This window comes from Ursus arctos, unplaced genomic scaffold, assembly GCF_023065955.2.
Source record: "Ursus arctos isolate Adak ecotype North America unplaced genomic scaffold, UrsArc2.0 scaffold_31, whole genome shotgun sequence".
Taxonomy (NCBI): Eukaryota; Metazoa; Chordata; class Mammalia; order Carnivora; family Ursidae; genus Ursus; species Ursus arctos.
The window spans coordinates 4,957,730-4,976,081 of NW_026622997.1; the positions used below are offsets into that span (position 1 = coordinate 4,957,730).

Sequence of the window (18,352 nt, forward strand, 5' to 3'; positions counted from 1 at the left end):
TGAAACACAATTATACTTTATTTATTTGAAAGATAGGGTGAATCCATCACTGGTGGCTGGAGCTCTGAGGCTACACTTTCTCCTCAGGAAGGTGGGCTGGAATGGGGTGGGCTGCCTTTGGCAGGGGCTGTGGTGATTTGAGATCTGGGTAGATGAGAATTTGAGTTTTTTAAGATTGTTGCACCTCTCACAGCAATCCAGAATCCACCTGTGTGTCCTCTTCAGCTCTATGCGCCCCCACCACCCCTAACTTCCTGGGGGCATCCCCAATTTTTCTCTACAAACCTCTCACCTGCCTGGCTCCCCAGCTGGGCCTCAGGCCGGTCTCCCCAGAGTAGATGATCAGGATCATTGAGGAAACGCTGGCTGCGCTGGCATGTTAGGCAAGTCTGTACTGTCCAGCGCTGTCCCTTGCAGCCTGGGTGAAGGTGCGGAGTGGGGGGAAGTGCCCAGGTTTAGGAGAAGAAAAGGTCTCCTGCACCCAGTTTTCCTCCACTGTTTCTCAATAGGAATTCCAACATTTCCCAACTTTGAATACAAATTTGAGGCATCTTACCCCTGCCTACAGTCTGTCGATTTCTCAGTATCCCTTAAGATAAAGTCCAAACTTCTTAAGAAGCCTCTTCAAGATCTGCCCTGTGTCCTTCCCCAGCCTCACGTTTTTGCCCTTGCCTACCTCAAACTCCAGGTTCCTGGACTCTGGTCTCCCTGACAGCACCGCAAGCTCTCTTGTCTCAGAGTCCTCACGCATGCCTAGAATTTCCATTTCTCACTCCTCTTGCTTATCATGAACCGTACCACCACTGGTATAAGTAACCTAGCATTTTACTTCCTCAAGTAAAGCATTTTTCTACACTATCTTGTTTCTTAGTCTGTCCTATCAGACTATAATTTCAGTGAGAATAATGGATCTTGTACAATACTTGACACATCCTAGAAAAATATTTGTTGAATGAATGAATGAATGCTGATGTGAATCTTGTCCTCCACTATGCAAAACAACATCTATTAGTATGTGTGGGCGGGGCTACCTCTTAGGGCAACATCATTTCCCTACTGCCCAGACTTTCCTTAGTTGGTCCATGTGGAGTTAGCCGTTCAACCCGGAGCTGGAAGAAGCCGGCTGCTGTAAATCCCACGCCAGAAGCCCACCTAAAGCGAGGAAGGGGGTCTCCTCCCCTGCCCACTGGCACTCCTCAATCACCCCACATCATCAGAAGCACTCACGTCTCTGGCGCTGGGTGCAGGTGAGGCCCGGGATGAGGAGGGAAGAGCAGCCACGACAGAGGGTCCTCTTCACCGAGGGGTCCCTGCGGGAGGAGGGGGTTGGTGGTCCGAGCGCCCGCGCTCCCTCTCCCATTCTTCCCGCGTCCCGCCCGCCGCCAGTTTCCCTGCGCATCTCACCGCCGCAAGACCAGCCGCTTTGCAATGGTCCTCTCCGTGTGGCAGTAAAACCTCGCCAGCGCCTGGTTCGTGGGGTCTTGCGCAAGGACACAGTGGGCGGCCTGGGGGAGGGAAACCATTACTTCGTGGCCGGCCACACCCGGCCGCCTCCCCGTACGCCCCCGACGCGGGACTCACCTGGTACAGGAAGCTGAGCCTCTGGAAGGCCTCGCGGTCCTTCACCTGCCCAGCCATCGGCGCCGTTCGAGCACCTCACACACGACCGTCCGCAGGTCCCGCCCCTCCGGTAGCCCCGCCTCAGGCGCCCGCGCACGGCCTCCTGGGAAGTGTGGTTCCTGGGCCCGCGAGCCCCTCTCTGAGAGCCTTACTCTGGCGCCACCCTGCGGCCTCACGGACTCCAGTTGCCTATAAACCCATACGCACCCCTGCCACCCAAGTCCAGGGTCCCTTCCTGAGTTTTGGCTTCCTTCTAGTCTTCCTCAAGCCCATGATCAGTTATACTAGGTCGGAAAGTCTAGTGAACAGGAGAGGATCTTAAACTGCAAAACATTTTTAGCACAGAAGACTGGTCTCCTTATGGGGAGATGCTTATGTGCAATTTACACCCAGCTAGAACTTCTGCCCTACTCTCCTGAAGCCCAAGGCTGCTGCCTGAAAGATCTACAGACCGAAGGAACAGAAGTTATACATTCAGAAAAAGCACTGGTACCAGCAGGAGTGAAATTGTAAAGGATCATGAGGGTGGTCAAGGGGAGGAAGCACAGCTTATTCCCATTCTTTTCCACTTACCAAATAAACACTTCCTATTATGCAGTGCTGGACACATACATAGTAGGTGATCCTAGCTAACTTCTAGTCTTAGGTACTGGAGCACAGAAACTTCTGACATCTCCTGCCCCTGAAACTCTCCCCTCTCCCACCTCCCCTGTTCCAATCATATACTTCACATTCCTTACTCTGACCTCTGTCTCCCAGTTTGTTCTGTTTGACATCTTGTGTTTACTTCTGCCTCATAGGTAATGATCACCAGTTCCTGAAGTCAGAAGTAGAGGGATGTGAGCTGGAGGGGCAGAACATGAATGAACCTTGAGACAGGGAGAGGGCGGCATTAAGTCAGGAGAGAATAAGGCCTCTCTCCCTTCTCAAATCCTGCCAGGCCAGGCAGGAAACCAGGCCTCCAGCTCAGAAGAAATGGCCAAAACCTCCTCTAGGATTAATTTCACAAGGATCCCTAAATTCCAATGAGGAGTATGTTTTAAATGTAGACATCCAGGCCCACCCCAGACCTTGATCAATCACTGAGGGCGAACCCCAGGATCATGCATTCTTAACACCAGTGATTCTTACACATCAACAAAAGGCCATCATCAAATTACCACACAACACAGAGATCACTTCAGTGGATCCTTTGTTCCATATTATGTTTTACCAACCAAAGCATCTTGCCACAAAGAACCACAGTCAAGGCACAAAGGTAAGAGGAGAGTCTGGACAAAGTCCTGTTGAGGTGGTAGGAGGAATTGAAACACTCTCAATAAACTGCAGTCTCTTGTCCCAATCTTCTGTGAACCCCTGATCACCCAAATAGCAGATATTTCAAATCATTTTAGTTTGGTTTGACATGCATCGCTTTAACCTTTTTTGACAACATATGTACCCTACAAGTTGTTTATTTTGGCCTAATGTCAAAATGATTTACATTCTCTGATAGGGGAAATGGCAAAAGGTGAAGGATGGCAACAAATAAGCAAAAGACTGGCTCCTGTGAACACTAGTTCCAGGCCATATGCACACAGGCTAAAGGAAGTTGCCTGCCTGACCCTTCCCTCTACACACCCTCTCTTCTACCCTGTCCTCAGGGTGAAGAAGACTCCATTTCCTTTCTCCCTTTTTGGCTTGGACACCTTAGCCAAGCAACAAGGCTGAGAACTTGGGAGCAGCTACTTGGTAACATCCTTTAAGGCCAGGGCTTTGGATAGAAAAACCTTTCTCTTTCCTCTAATACCTGACTGTCCTTTCCAGGTTCCCTTGGGAAAGCAGTGAATGGGTAGATGTGTCTTGGGGGTCTCTGGTACCTCATCTCTGCAGGAGAAAGGTGACTGGCTGACATCTTGGAGACAACCAACTCTAAGGAGGCAGGCACTAAGCCAGCTTTGCTGAAGGCTGAGGCAGGGACCCAAGTTCTCCTCTCCTTTCTTCTCACCCTCTCCTCCCCCCATTCCTACCTCTGGCCAATCCTACTCATAATGGCAACTTACTCTGGGAATGGAAGACCAAAGAAACCCCTATCCCCTTCATTAGTCACTAGGAATCTGTTCCTTTAGCCCCTTTCCCGACTTTCTTTCTAATCTTGATGCTCAATCTCTGCCCTCAAAAAAAACAAAAACAAAAACAAAAACAAAAATCTCCTTAACTTCTAGACCCATAACAGCAACTATCATTCATCTTTATTTTAGTCTAGAGGTACACAGACCCCTCTGATCTTCCTCAAGAAATAAGACCATTCTGGGTCAAAGAACCCCTAAAAGGATGTGCAGGGGTTTCTCTTTCCTCTTCTGGTTTTGAGCAAGTCAGACCCTCCCACAGACTTTCTGTTTCCGGAAAAGCCTCTCCTTCCTTCCCAACCTATCCATGTGCAATAGAAAAACCTGATGGACTTCAGGGGAGACAACCCCTGGGAACTAGCTCCCCACCCTGACAGGAGGGAGACACAGCTGTGCTCTCATCCCAGACCAGTCCTATCTATTCCTCCATATAAACCATTCTAGAAACCAAGGTGCTTCTCCTAGACAGTGCAGGACTGGAACCAGGCAGACACGAAGACGTTCCAGCAGGTCACAGGAAGGAAGGCCCATAGCTCTTGACCCTGACTCACCCCAATTATTCCCACATCCCTACCTGTCACTCCCAATCTGTTGGGGGCCTGATGGTAAGTGGAGCAGCATTCTTCCGACCAGCCCGGATGCCTGGATAGAAGAGGGGCCAAAGTTTCTCAGTAAAAGTATCAGTAAAAGTGTAGATATGAGAGCGGTCTGTGACATTGTAAAAAGACAGTGTGCCGGCCTCATAGTCTAGGAATATGCCCACCCGCTTGGGTTTCACCTTGATGTGCAAAGGGGTAAAAGGCGTGGTGGTGGCTGCATATTTGTCCCCATTCCACAGCCGCACCCGCCAGTAGCCAGTCTCAGGGAGTGGAGTCAGCTCGCCCTTTCGGCTCACGGAGTCCCGGCACACGCCCACTGCCCAGTGGGTCTTATCACCCACCTCCACCTCCCAGTAGTGTCGGCCTGAGGTGAAGCCCTCAGTAGCCAGGACACAAGGGTAGAAGGTGAACCGCCGTGGTGTGTCAGGGAGATCCCGGAGTCTCGTCTCCACAAACTTGACGCTCTTACGATCTTCTGACAGGACTAGGTTAGGGTGAGCAGTCTCTGGGTCCAGGGTCACATCCGCTGGCGGGAGAAGCCAGAGTGGGGAGCTAGATGAGGACGGGAATAGCTAAATGCCCTGCCTCACTCTTCCAGCCTGCCTTTACAGAGTCTGCTTCCTTAAAGGTCCCAAGAACACCATGGTTTGATTCACTTTCTCAATCCATGGTGTCATCTAAGGGAAAGGAGGGAACAATGGCTTCCCTTCTCACCCTGGCCCTAAAGTAAACAGCTAATGATCTCTTGGTTCTGCGAGGGCTGATGGTTTAGGCTCCTGCCTGACCCCTTCTCCATCACCCTGTGACATCATCTCACTACGTGAAGAAGCACAAGTCATAGTCTAAGGGCCAGAAAGAACAGAAAATGTTAAGAAGGATACACAGAAAGACAGTATTATGGTCCAGGGATAGGGTGATCATGTATCTGGAACAGTCCTGGTTCATGACTATTTTCTCTGAGTAAATATTAATGATACTCCCTTTCACTCTCAAGGGGGGACAAGTTTAGGCATATTATTTAACCTCTCTGGGTGCCTATTTAGAAAAGTGTGGGCCTAAGAGTAGATGACACCTAAGCTCTGTTACTCACAGTGAAATTGAAAGCCAGGTAAAGGGATGGGCACAAAAAGTGACAGATGGGGTAAGTGGAGCCCAGATAAAGTGGGATCTAAAGATTTTCTTCTCTGCTGATTCCCTCTACTAGTTTACTTTTGGGAACAACTCACCAATTAGCTGTTTAAGGATTTTCCTTAGGGCAAAGTACTGTCGGGGGAAATTGCTGAAGTTCTTTTCCAGCTCTATAGACACTGAAGTCACCTCCATGGTCTTCACCTTCTCACATCTAGGAGGGATAGGGAGATAGGGGAAGAGAGGGCAGGGTCAGGGGAAGCTCCAGCTGAGTGAGTATGCAGATATTCTCTTTGGGGAGAAACTAAAATTCTCCAACCTCCCACTTTCTTCCTCCTCTCTGAAGACAAGTACTCACTTACTGCTTTCTTTTGCCAATCTATGGAGAGCCACAGGGTCCCCTGGACAGAGCCTTATTTTAAGAATGAGTCTCAGAACTTTCTGGGGGTATGGCTATATTTCATGCAAGTAGGTAATCACTCTCTCCACTCTCCAAACCCCTTCCTTTGTCTGTCTTGTTTGGACACATTTCCACCCACAGGCACAGGGAGAATCTGGTTCTACATTACCTTGGTATCTTCCTCACCAGGTTAGTCCTGATGCTCAAAAGGGAAAAGGTAATGGACTATTACTCCCAATGATTTGCTCTCTGACTGGCTTCATGGATGCAATGAACCTTCTCCCCCATCTTACCAGACACTGCGTGACTTTCCTATCCTTCTCCCCTAACTCCTAACTGTACTCCTGGTCTCTAAGCCAAGACCTAACTCACTCAAAGAGATGCAAGAATCACTTACTTTTCCAGGGTACTTTTGACATCCTAGAGGGAAGGAGAAAAGAAAGCAATATTGGTCCTGGTAGTCAAGGGTCCTACAGGCAAAAGGTTTCCCCCCTCCCCAAATTCCTAGATCTATACAATAGGAATAGGGCAAACTGAGGGTCACAATGCATGGGGAAGAGCTCCAGGGGGATCTGAGTACATCTCTTGCAACCTGATCCCCGTTTTCAACTTTTGGTTAGCACGAAGCTTGGCAATTTATATCACTTCCAAATGGTTTCTTGTGTCTTTGTCTTGCTCCTTAAGGATACTGGGAGCTCAATGAAAAGGACAGGGATTGTGTCTGCTCTTTACTCTGTCCCCCAAGTACCAACCACACACCTGTCTCTTTGAGGATCAGTACAGACTGGTGGCATAGGAATGAATCACACTTTCCTGTTGTTGTTTGTTATCCCCATCTGGTACTCATTAATAAACATTAATAACTGTGTGCCAATCCTGATTTGTGAATACTTGGGGTCCAGAAGACAAAGAAGAGAAATCTCTGCCCCCCAAGGATTTCCCAGTTTAATGTGGAAGGCAGAACACACATACATGAAGGGACACAAGAATAAATACCAAGCAATACATAACACGCAGATATATGTACAACGAAGCCTCACTGATTCAAATGCTGGTAATCTGATCTCTAAAATAAGAGACATATTTCCTACAGCCTTGCTAACACCATTCATCCGCTTAAAAGAACAAATTATTTCAAACATTTTAAAGGCAATATTTACATATCAAAAGTAATATATTATTTATACATAGTTTCAAGTGTCCTTCAAACTAGGTTTGTATTTTTTTTTAGCACTAGGTAAATCAAGTTCCAGGACCTAAAAGTAATGGCAACTACATTTACATAATTTTTAATGTATAGTGTTTTTTCACTAATTCAGACTCGATTTCCCTCCTTTCAAAGGGAATTATTTTCTTTGGTACAAATTAAGCACATAATTGTTCACAAGACATAAGAACACAGAAATGATTAGAAGGGGATGGGGGAAATCAGAGAAGCCTTTCTATAGAAAAAAGATCCTCTGAGTATGTCTGGACTCAAGAACTGGATTAGAGAAGCAAAGCAGAAGAGTGAGCATCCCAGGTTGACAGAAGGGCCTGTGCAAAGCTATACTGCACTTGACCTGAGGGGCTATGCAGGGGCAAAGGTCGAACCTTAAGCATCTCGAAGCCCGACTGTAAGCACTTGCCCTCCACCTCAGCAGCCAAGTGGGCCAGGTCCCGGCGCTTGTCTCCAAGGTGAGCAGCATTTTCTCGGAGGCGCTGTAGAATGTCTTGTTCCTCCTCCTCTAGTCGTGAGAGCAACATCTGCTGCTCTTCATCCAGCCGCCTATGAAGCTCTTCAAATTCCTTTAAGATCTGTTGCCGGCGACACTCCACTAGTCTCTGAGAAAAGAGGGAAAGTGTTATATTTAGCAGGGCCAGTGGGGCCTTTCCCTACCCACCATGTGTATGAATTAACACAGACTTCCAGGGTCACTGGAAATAGCTTAACAGGATACTCATGTTTCTCTCCATTGAAATTTCCTTCTGTAAGTAATGGTTCCATTCTCACTGTCACCCTTACTGATTACTCGGGAATGAAGATGACTGGGGAAATTTAAAAAAATCAGTGTTTAAAAAAATTTTAATTTTCTTTATTCTAAAATTTTCTTTATTCTAAAAAAGCTGTACTTCTATGGTTTAGTGAAAAAAAAGCAAGATATAAGAACTCAATAATATGATGACATCTACTATTATGGATACAAGATATATCTGCTATTCCCAATTCTAAACTCTAGCTAATGCAATTTATCAAGAAAAGGAAAGTAATAAGTACTGGAAAGTTAGAGATAAGATGGTCATCATTTGTATATTGCCAGACGTCTACCCTCTACAAACCAGAGAACGAACTGGAAAAGTATCTGAATCAGTAAGATTGTAGTAATGGGTTGTTACAAAATATATACAGTTGACTGTTGAACAATACAGGTTTGAACTGTGAGGGTCCATTTACACATGGACTTTTTTTTCCATAAATAGGGTATTTTCTTTTCCTTATGATTTTCTTAATAACATTTCCTTTTCTCTAGCTCACTTTACTGTGAGAATACAGTATATAATACAAATAACATATAAAATAGGTGTTAATCACTGTTTAGGTCATCGCTAATGCCTCTGGTCAACAGTAAAGTCTTAAGAGTTAAATTTTTCAATGACATGGATAGAACTAGAGGGTATTATGCTAAGTGAAATAAGTCAGAGAAAGACAAATATCATGATTTCATTCATATGTGGAATTTAAGAAACAAAACAGAGGAGCATAGGGAAAGGGAAGGAAAAATAAAATAAGATGAAATCAGAGAGGGAGACAAACCATAAGAGACTCTTAATCACAGGATGCAAACTGAGAGTTGCTGGAGGGGAGGTGGGTGAGGGAATGGTGTAACTGCATGATGGGCATTAAGGAGGGCACGTGATGTAATGAGCACTAGGTGTTATATGCAACTGATGAATCACTAAACTCTACCTCTGAAACTAATAAAAAAAAAGAGTTAAGTTTTTGGGGAGTCGAAAGTTATATGCAGATTTCCCACTGCACTGCTGACCTTGTTCAAGGGTCACCTGTATATAGATTTCAGGGAAGAACCTGTTAAAGTTTCATGTCACTTCAGAGAACTGACAGTTCCCATTCCAGGAATAGGTTCCAGAAGTTTGTGAATTAGTTGTTGAAACATGTTTTCTCTCAGCTACCACACAGAATTAAACCTCTAACCTTCGTGAAATTTGATGATATAGGACTAAAACACCAGCCATAACACTTCCTGAAGGTTATCACCTAGCATGTCCTTCCTTCTGAACCTCCACTGCAACAAGTGATCTGCCCAGATGGAGGCTCCAAGTGTCACGTGACCGATAGGGAACAGTAAACCCAAGAGGGAAGTAAAAGAGAAGCAGAGACAGGGACTCTGGAAGTAAAAAGTAGATAGGGACTGAAAGGCAGGTCTGAGGGGGATAGAGAGTGGCTGCAAAGCCAGTATGGGCCTTAGAAGCCTGGTATTTCTGGATTTCAAGCTAGTTCTCAGCAGAGGCTGGCTAGCTCTGGTTCTGGAGCTGCTGCTGCTTCCCATTCCACTGCTGCCTTCTCAGATGCACACTGGAACGAAATATATTCTTACAACATGTACCCTGTGAAAATTATGAAAGGAAACCTCACTAAAATGGAATCAGGATGCCAGCAGGGGGAGCTCTCACCTACCACATCAATTGTAGACCCAACCAGAAGAGATGTACCTTGCAAGTCTGTACTATCTTACCACCCCAACAGGAGGAAGAAAGGTTTTCTTTTTGCAGGGCAACAAGCCCAGCCAGTGACAAACTGTCACAACCAGCCAATGAAAAGTCACTATACTCTGAACTCCCAGTTTACTACAAGGACTTTTCATTTATAAGAGCCCTTCCCAACTACCCCCTTTCCTCTTTAGAAGAGGGGTCCTCTCCTTAGTTCTCTAGACTTGCCTATGGCTTTGCCTTAGCTTGCTTGTCCTGAACTGCAATTCGCTGCTATTCCTGAATACACTCGTTTATGCTGGTAAGATAACTGAATTTTATTTCTTAACCCCTAAGTAAAATACAACTTTTTTCCCTGTGTGTGCACACACATGTGTATGTTAGTGTATGTTGAGAGGTGATGTATGGGAAGAATGTAGGATTCATAACTGTGGTAAATAAGGAGCAAAATGGCTGTCTTTTATATAATTCCATAATCCCTTCTCTTTGTTTTCACTCTATATATGTAGGGCAGTAGTTCTTAATGAGGGTGTTACTTCCCAGTAGGGATATTTTGGAAACACAGGGCTTTTTAATTTTGTTTGCCATAACTGGGGGTACTCTAGTAAGGCTGCCAGCACTCCAATATATGAGATGACTCTGCAACATGTACTGTTCTGCACCGTTTTCCATATTGTATAATATTGTATATTGTATATTGTATATTTCCATGCTGTATATTTAAAAACATAGGCCTGGACTTGAATGTCATTTTATACATAAACAGAGTAATTTGTACCCGGTTTTAATATAACTGCTTTTCAGAAATGGCTGAATAAAATTAAGACTGTATTTTTAATTAGAACTTTATCAAAAGCTACTTTTCATCTTGAAAAATTATGTCACCAAGATCTAAGCTGCTTGTGGTGCTTGTCAGTTTTACTATGCAATTATTTCAGTCTGAATTTGTATTTGTTGCATTGTTGATGATGTCACATATAGGTACAAGGATAAAACTACATTGTGGTGTCTTTTAGGGTAGTCTTGCCCAAATATTTACATATCAGATTTTATTTAAATCACTTTCCTTTATGATGTGTGTGCTTGTGTGTGTATTTGGACATGAGTCTTTAAAATTATGCAGATGATTATTTTATCTATAATTTTCATTTCAGCATGGTTAATTACTAAATTATTTATGTCTAAAAGGGGCACTGGGTCTGATTCTGCAAGTACGGATGAGGGAGAAGTAGGAAGGAGAATTCAAATGGTCACAAAAGGAATGTTCGTGGTAATTTCAGAGACCACTGAATTTTTAAAAACACCACAGTTCTGTTCAAGCATTTAGAAGGTTTAAAAAAATTTTTATTCCCCTCTTTATCCTTTACCTTTAAGAAGGTGATCAACAGGAACAGGAAAGTTAATGACTGGGAATAAGCTTCGTTTTCACATATTTTAAGTTTCTCAGGAGCCCTCCAAAAGAACAAAGAACTTTTTTTTAAAGTTCACCTTTGCAATCAAAATTAGTTAAAATTTAAAAAAATTCAAATGCTTGCTTTATTCAAATATATAAAGGATTAAGGTAATACTTAGTAAATCTTAATAATACTTGCTTTCTGTCAAAATGTTGTCATTGTTAAAAAATTAGTGTTTCTACTATTTTCAAACTTGTGTTTAATTTCTGGTGATCCCTAAATCTCAACTCCAAAAACTCATTATTTCTTCTGGAAGCTTTTAATGAGGTCGAATTTCTATGTTGTCTTCTTATGAATTTGCAACTGTGCTTTTTGTGCTGTGTCGTTATCTATTTTCTCCACGTGACTGTAAGCTCAAGCAGGACAGGGACTGTGTTTTGCTCATCATTGTTCCCCAGTGTCAGAATTTGGCCTATATTAGAAGCTTAATACATACTTATTGATTCATGCAGAGCCAGTATCCCTGATTTTGCCAGATACTGGCTGTGCGATCTTAGACTAGATATTTATTCCAGTTTTGTTTCCTCCTGTGATAACTGAGGGTAATAATACCTACTTTACAAGGTATCTAAGTTCATATTTGCTAAAGATGACCTCCAGGACCCCCTTTTCTTTGTCTGACAGCTCCTCTAGGGCCCACATGTTCATTGGCCTGAACTCTTAGAACTCTAACCTGGGCAGAACCATAAAGCCTAATGCAACCTTGTAAGTTTGGAATGTCATGGCACCCAATGAATTCATACACGGGACTCAATAAATACTTAGTTATTACTGCCACTATTAAGAATTGTTCACTGTCCAATAAAATAAGACAGATACCAAAATATCATGTTACAAATATGGTAATTCTATGAAAGAGAAGCAAAATTATACGCAAATTAAGAAAGTTAATTTCTGAAGAGTCAAGGAAGGCTGCATAGGAAGTGGCTTTTATCCTGCCTGAACGATAGATAGGATCCTATAGATGTAGGATGGAGAGAGCAACAGTCTAGGAATGAACCAACATCATTTAGCATACCTGAACTTACTTAAGAGAATGTGGGTGGTCCTAAAGTCACTGGGCAGTTCTGGGAGCTCTTTGTCAGCTTCTTCTTTCTTTCTCCCCAGTGAACCTTCCAAATTCTTCTCTCCTCAATCCCTCTAAGAAACTCCTATCCCTGCTCTCTCCCTGCTTTACAAGAAAAAAGGAGACCAATGGGCATGAACTCCCTCAACTTGCCACAAGTAAGATGTTCTGTCTGTCCTTCCTTTACTTCCTACATCCTTCTCTTCAATACTTAATTCATGACAAATAATTTAAGTACAATGTATAATGACAAAGAAGCCTAATAAAATACCATTGTTTTTGAGAGAACAGCATTTTTCTAATGAATCAGACTGGTGGATTAAATAATGTGTGGTTAATGTGTGTTTAACGGCCTGCAGAGCAGCCCAGATGGAATCACCTGCCTTTACCTTGAGCTCTCCAGGCTTTTTCTCCTCAGAGGACTTGCAGCGGGTGATCTCCTGCAGCTTCTGCTCCAGGGGCTCCAGGCACTTCTGCAATTTTTCCTGAGGGTGGGAAGTGGGAGAGGTGGCATTTGGGGTTGGCTGGCACATCCTACAAAGGTTACCCCATTCATTTTAAACCATTTACGTGCTTCCTATCCATCTCATCACCCGCTGATCCCACTCCCTTCCTTGCCTGTCATTTGGGGTGTCAATTTCTGGTCCCTCTTCCTGCCACCAGCCTGTACCCATCATCTTCCTTGCTCACCAAACTTTCCTCTCACTGAATCTCACAGTTGTCCAGCTGTCACCAACTCCATGTCCTTCCCCAATCCTATCATTTTCTTACTCAAGTGGCTGCCTATTATGTTCAAAGTGACCTTCTGTACTCTGATATCCTTTACACTTGTCCTCCCATCCAAATCAAACCACCTACAAATATAATAAAGTCTTTATTGCTTATATTCTAAACTACTTTAAATCTTGTGTCCAAGATTTTATTAACATAATTAAACAAAATACCTGATCAGTGCTAAGATATTAAAATCTTTAGTTCCTATTACTCGAACGTTTACCCTGTGTCCCAACAGTAATTAAATCAGATGTCATATTACCCATTATCAAGGCAGATACAAATGGCAGACAAGTTCAGCTTAGTCTGGTGGGGATCAGTCTAAACTGATGTTACCAATGAGAAAATAAGGAACATTCTGAGCAGGGGGACAGAAGGAGAAACCAGACCACTTTTCAGTTCTTCCTAAGTTTGATCATCTCCAAGTGGTTTCATTCATTTATAAAAAATGATACATTATAAGACCACACAATATTGATATTCACCCGTTAAGACTCAAATGATATCAGAAAAAGTCAGAAAGCAATTTTGAGGCACTCCTCAAAACTGCTCTTCTTCATGCTTGAGGATAACTGATCAGATGTACTGTATGCCCTCTGTGTATGTAGCTCTGAGGGGACTAGAGTAAGGACCAGATACAGTCTTGCCCTACGGAGCTTGGGATCCTCTACCCAGGGAGTCTCCCATTCTTTGTGCTTCTCCCTCTTGCCCCACATTGGCATCATGTGTCTGGTTCCCCACCTTGTACTCCTGTGTGGCATCATCCAGTGGCACGACGGTGTGGGCCCGGTGGGTATGGGAAATTGCACATATCAAACATACAGCTTCCTGGTCCTCATAGCAAAAGAGGCTGAGGGCCTCGTGGTGCTGGGGGCAGAGGCTTTCATCTCGGATCTTCCGCTTGACAGCCTGGAGCTGCTTGGCAATTTCCACCATACTGCCTAGTTGTCGATTAGGCCGGAGACTGCGGTAGCGGGATGTCTTTCGACAGACAGGACAAGGGAAGTCCCTCTCTAGGTCCTCCCACCAGCGGGTGATGCAAGCTTTGCAGAAGTTGTGCCCACACTCAATGATGACAGGCTCCTTCAGATACTCCAGGCACACAGAGCAACTTGCCTCCACCTGTAAGTTCTCCAGCGCTGCAGCTGTGGAGGCTGCAGAGGCCCCAGCATCTAACAGACTTGTCTCTGCCATTATTTAACTTAGGAATGGAAAGGGGGCAGAGAAAGAAAAATATTAGTTGGAGGTTTATTCTTTTCGTACCCCTGGCCTGACATTTACTCCCATGATAAATCCTAAATCCAGTTAGCCCTATTTTGGTATTTTACATCTTCTCTTCCACTAGATTACATTTTTTTTTTTTAAAGTAGGCTCCATGCCCAGTGTGGAGCCCAATACAGGGCCTGAACTCAGGACCCTGAGATCAAGGTCAAGAGTTGGACACCTAATCGACTAAGCCATCCAGGTGCCCCTTAACCTCTTTTTTTCTTTCTGTTTCCAAAACCTGTGACTCCCAGCCATCAATCTATTTTTTTTTCCCCTCCTTAGCACACTGACACCCAACCACCAATCTCTTTTGTCTTTACCTCTGCTTTCTCATTAGAGGCCTCCTTAAACTCTAGCTCAGCATACATCTCCTGGTGCAGACTATTCCACATGTATCTTAAAACCAGACCAATGTATCCCTAGTTTGACATATTTTTCTAATAGATGAGAAAGGAGCTTGGGAAACTGAAAAGTGCCATGAAAGTCAAAGTGTTAATTAAGATTTCTTAAATATATTTTAAAGTTTAATATTACAGAAGAATTTTATTGTAATAGCCCCTTGAAGCATAAGCTTCTCTGCCACTATTCCCTCACTCTTTCAAAGGGTAAGAAAAGGAATAAGTTAGGCAAGAGTAACAAGCTCTTCTTTTCAGAAATTATTCTTTCTTTTATCAGACTAATCTAGAGGAAGTGTGCCTTCTTGGAATGAAATGATTCACACAACATCTCATTTCTTTGTGTGCATTTGAACATTTGGAACAGTTGAAAAGTGATAAATACGTGGCAACTACACTAAAGAGTATATCAGTATATACTTCTTGAAAAATATATACTTCTTGAAAAGAGAGCTGACAAGTTTTTTTTCTAAATATTCATCAGTGACTGGAGTCTTTTGAAATAGCTACTGAAAACTAATTTCTTCGAGGTACTGTGCCTCCAACTAATAGGTTCTGGAGTGGTTGGGAATTAGAGAAAGAAAAGTAAACAGTCAATCAAGTCTCCCTCAAAAGAAGGCTCAAAATACTGGAAATGCAACAAAGGGGTTTATAAAGCAGAAGGCTAGTCCCCCACTTCTTCCTTGAAAATCACCACTTTTATCCATGAAATAGTTGATTTCTCTATCCACCCCCTCCTTCCCCTCCACACCTAGGGACCCACCAGAAGAAAGGAAATTTAGTAGGTCTAAGTGCTAAGAGAGAAGTGGCCATGTAATGAGTTGGGTTAACAATGATTATTGTATATACTGATGGCACACATGAAAAGTGTTTTAATTTGGAGTAGGAGCTGATAATTTATTTGGACCTGAATTCTTCCCTCAACCAGGAGAGAAGTTCAGTCAGATGATTCTTCTTTACCGAAGGGAAACCAACTTTGACTAGTGAACCTGCCCCTTTCTTCTAGAAATTAGGTGGCCTCCTCACCTGGGGTGAGTTGAACTGTACGCAGAGTTAGGGACCAGGATGTATCTAGACTGGCAAAGAAGTGGTGTGAAAGAGAAATGGGGAAAAGGTTAGGAAAGCAGAGAGAGGACTCGGGAGGTACAGCCATAGTGAGGCCTCGGGTGCCTCTGGGTTGGTCATTGCTTTCCCTCTATTCCTCATGTCTCAGTAGAAGGGCAAACTTCAGGGACGTCCTCATTTTGTTTCTACCACTGTCCGGGGTCCCACCTTGCGACCCTCTCCTGAGCGTCGTCCACAACTCAGTCCCACCCTCATCTCCATCTTCTCTCGCCAGATCTGGCGTAAGGGGATTGGAGAGGGGGAGAGGAAACGTCGTGGTTGACAGGGAGGAAGGAATGCGTGTCCAGGTGAGGAGGAGGTGTGACGTGAAGGTGGGATGCCCGCCGCTATGACGCAGCCGAGGCCCGCGGTGACGGCGTCAGAGTTTCACCCGGGGAGGCGAGCGGCAGCGGGACGGGGGAACGGCGGGGTAGCCAAGCAACGCCGGACGCGCTGACGTCGCCGGGGCGGCAAAACGTCCGCCCGGGCCCGAGGCGGGCGGAGGCAGCTGTGGTTACGTGCGGGGGGCCGGTGACGCAGTCGCGGGGCGCTGGGACGCGGCGTGCGGAGCCGGCCGGCAGGGGCAGGCCCCAGGGCCCGGGCGCGGCGGCGGGACAGCACCTACCTTCCCGGCTTCAGGTCCGGGAGTGCGGGGCGCGGAGCCGCCGGAGCGCTGCCTCCCTCCTTCCTACTCCCCCCACCCCCGCCCCGCAGCGCGACACACAATACTCGCCGGAAGCGGAAGCCGCGCCGAGAGGCTCGTGTCAGTGGAAGCCGGGGTGTCGGCTGGCCGCCGCGGGAAGGCCTAGCGGTGCCTGCGGGAGGAGGAGAAGGAGAGGGGCCAGAGGTGAGAACCAGCTGGAGGAGTCAAGAGCGAGAAGGGACCCGGAGGGGCAGGTGTCTGAAATTTGGTCGTCCAGGTGACTGGAGGAATCCTCTGGAGAAAGAGGGCCGCGCATGCGCCTGGTTGAGCGCTGAAGCCCCATTGCCCGCAGGGCGCCGATGGGCGCCGGGGACGGTGGCTGTCCCGCCAGGCTCCGGGGTGGGCTTTGGCCACGCTCGCTGGTCCCGGGTGGGGCTGGAAGCCGCTGAGGGCACGGCAAGGGCGGTTGCGGACTTTCAGCTACACTTATCCTCTCTTCAGGCCAGTCCAGAGAGAAGGTGGCGAGCTGAAGCGGCGGCCAGTTACGTGGCGGACCTGCGGGTCTCAGCTGGCACGTCACTTCCGACTGGTTGAGTTTTAGCCTTTTAACATTCCAGGATTAGGTGAGTTCTCCCTGCCCTGGGCTTCAAATGCTCCTCGCCCTACCCTCTCTAGGCGGGCTTAAAGACACTACCTCCCCCGGTGGAGTGGAAGTCCTGCCATTCTACTGCTCACCTTTTATCCTCAACTCTTCACTCGGCGCCAGACCGCCAGCAAGCGTGCTGTAAACAGCTGTTAAGTGGGTGCTAACGCCCGTTCTTTCCACTTTGGGGGCTGTGACTTGAGATTGTCTCAAAGAGCAGATGATGCTTGTGTGGGGACTCCAGACTTTGACATTATAGCCTCCCTGCTTTCCTCTTCTGCTACTGGAAGCTTTGCAGGCCTGTGACTTCCGGGGAAGAGCCTGCTGAAAGAAGTGTGTTGAAACTAGGGAGGAGGTGCTGAATAGAGGTGATGGAGCTGGGGAGGACCTAGTGCAGGGTAGAGGTGTGATGAGACTGGGGAGGAGTTAGTGCTAGGAATGTCTGATGTTCATTGAAAAGGCAGCTTGTCCCACCTTCTTTCCCCCAACATTTGGCATGCAGAATGAAAGACATGGGCAAATTTTGGTGTACCTATTTCTAGAAGGAAATGACCCAGTGGCCCGTCTTGTTTCTATGTAAGTTGTGATGTTGTTTACAAGCACAATGCAGTATTTAACCTTTCATCCTGGGAGCCAGAAACTATTTACTTGCAGAAAATACCAAATGTGCGTGGTATAGGGATTTAGGATCAGGCATACTAATATAATTGGTCTCCTTGCGCCTTTTTTTTCTGGTAGCCAATGATTTGAAGAGGATTAAACTTGGGAAAATTACGTTTATTTATTTATTTTTCTCATTGTTATTTGACTATTAGGAATTTTAGCAGTGGTAAAATTTAGTTTATAAAATGCCTCAGTTTTTTTTTTTTTAAAGATTTTATTTATGTGAGAGAGAAATTAGGGGCAGGGCAGAGGGAGAGGGAGAAGCAGACTCCCGGCTGAGCAGGGAGCCCTACGAGGGACTCCATCCCAGGACCCCAGGATCATGACCCGAGCAGAAGGCAGAAGCCTAACCAACTGAGCCACCCAGGTGCCCAAAATACTTCAATTCTAAGATAGGGTAGTTTAAAAGCCACTAACTGGGGGGTGAGCCACTTTAGCTTTGCTTTGGAGGGAGGGTGGTGATGGTGAGGTTTGGTTCTGGTTTTGATTTGTTCTTTTGTAACTTTTAAGGTTTTGCTAGCATTCCATTCTGGCTTTCTGTTTGTAGGTGACCATTCTGAGGAGGAAGTGTATTTCAAAGGTCTGTGAAGAATGTGTTTGCCTGGAGACTGGTTATTAACAAGAATTTATGCTGAATATGGAAGGAAAGGTGAGAGAATGTTTAGATAAAAATATAAAATTACGTAGGGCGTGTACTATGATATAGAACAAGGGTTGACAAAACTTTCCTAAAGAACCAAATAAGCTGTGTTTTCTGCTTTGAGGCTCATACTCTTCCTCT

The 18,352-nt window shown here is 45.4% G+C and overlaps 2 protein-coding genes and 1 long non-coding RNA gene across 10 annotated transcripts in view; 1 reads left to right on the plus strand and 2 right to left on the minus strand.

Annotated features, from left to right (window-relative positions):
• RPP21 (ribonuclease P/MRP subunit p21) lies at positions 1–1,739 on the minus strand. Of its 2 annotated transcripts, none has more exons than XM_026511349.4 (5): positions 1,582–1,739; positions 1,405–1,505; positions 1,228–1,310; positions 293–418; positions 1–144 (listed from the first exon to the last, which is right to left on the minus strand). In XM_026511349.4, exons 1-5 carry the CDS (start codon positions 1,636–1,638, stop codon positions 71–73), a joined length of 441 nt encoding a protein of 146 aa, XP_026367134.1. In that variant the 5' UTR covers positions 1,639–1,739; the 3' UTR covers positions 1–70. The 2 variants fall into 2 exon arrangements, with proteins under 2 accessions (XP_026367134.1, XP_026367135.1); XM_026511350.4 differs by having other exon boundaries at positions 286–418.
• Positions 1,693–16,813, minus strand: TRIM39 (tripartite motif containing 39). 5 transcript variants are annotated; one of them, XM_026511345.4, is made up of 8 exons: positions 16,248–16,813; positions 13,599–14,058; positions 12,473–12,568; positions 7,449–7,679; positions 6,253–6,275; positions 5,554–5,669; positions 4,303–4,853; positions 1,693–1,739 (listed from the first exon to the last, which is right to left on the minus strand). In XM_026511345.4, exons 2-7 carry the CDS (start codon positions 14,049–14,051, stop codon positions 4,306–4,308), a joined length of 1,467 nt encoding a protein of 488 aa, XP_026367130.1. In that variant the 5' UTR covers positions 14,052–14,058; positions 16,248–16,813; the 3' UTR covers positions 1,693–1,739; positions 4,303–4,305. The 5 variants fall into 5 exon arrangements, with proteins under 5 accessions (XP_026367130.1, XP_048081697.1, XP_026367129.1 ...); XM_048225740.2 differs by lacking the exon at positions 1,693–1,739 and having other exon boundaries at positions 2,796–4,370; positions 4,669–4,853; positions 16,248–16,811; XM_026511344.4 differs by lacking the exon at positions 1,693–1,739 and having other exon boundaries at positions 2,796–4,853; positions 16,248–16,812.
• The window catches only part of LOC113264372 (uncharacterized), an 18,002-nt gene continuing 15,719 nt past the window's right edge, over positions 16,070–18,352 (plus strand). The window contains exons 1-3 of one of the 3 annotated variants that reach the window (XR_006410929.3): positions 16,070–16,469; positions 16,767–16,888; positions 18,119–18,220. This is a non-coding gene — a long non-coding RNA (uncharacterized LOC113264372). The remainder of the gene's footprint in view (positions 16,470–16,766; positions 16,889–18,118; positions 18,221–18,352) is intronic. The other 2 variants (XR_006410927.3, XR_003319645.4) reach the window with 2 other exon arrangements.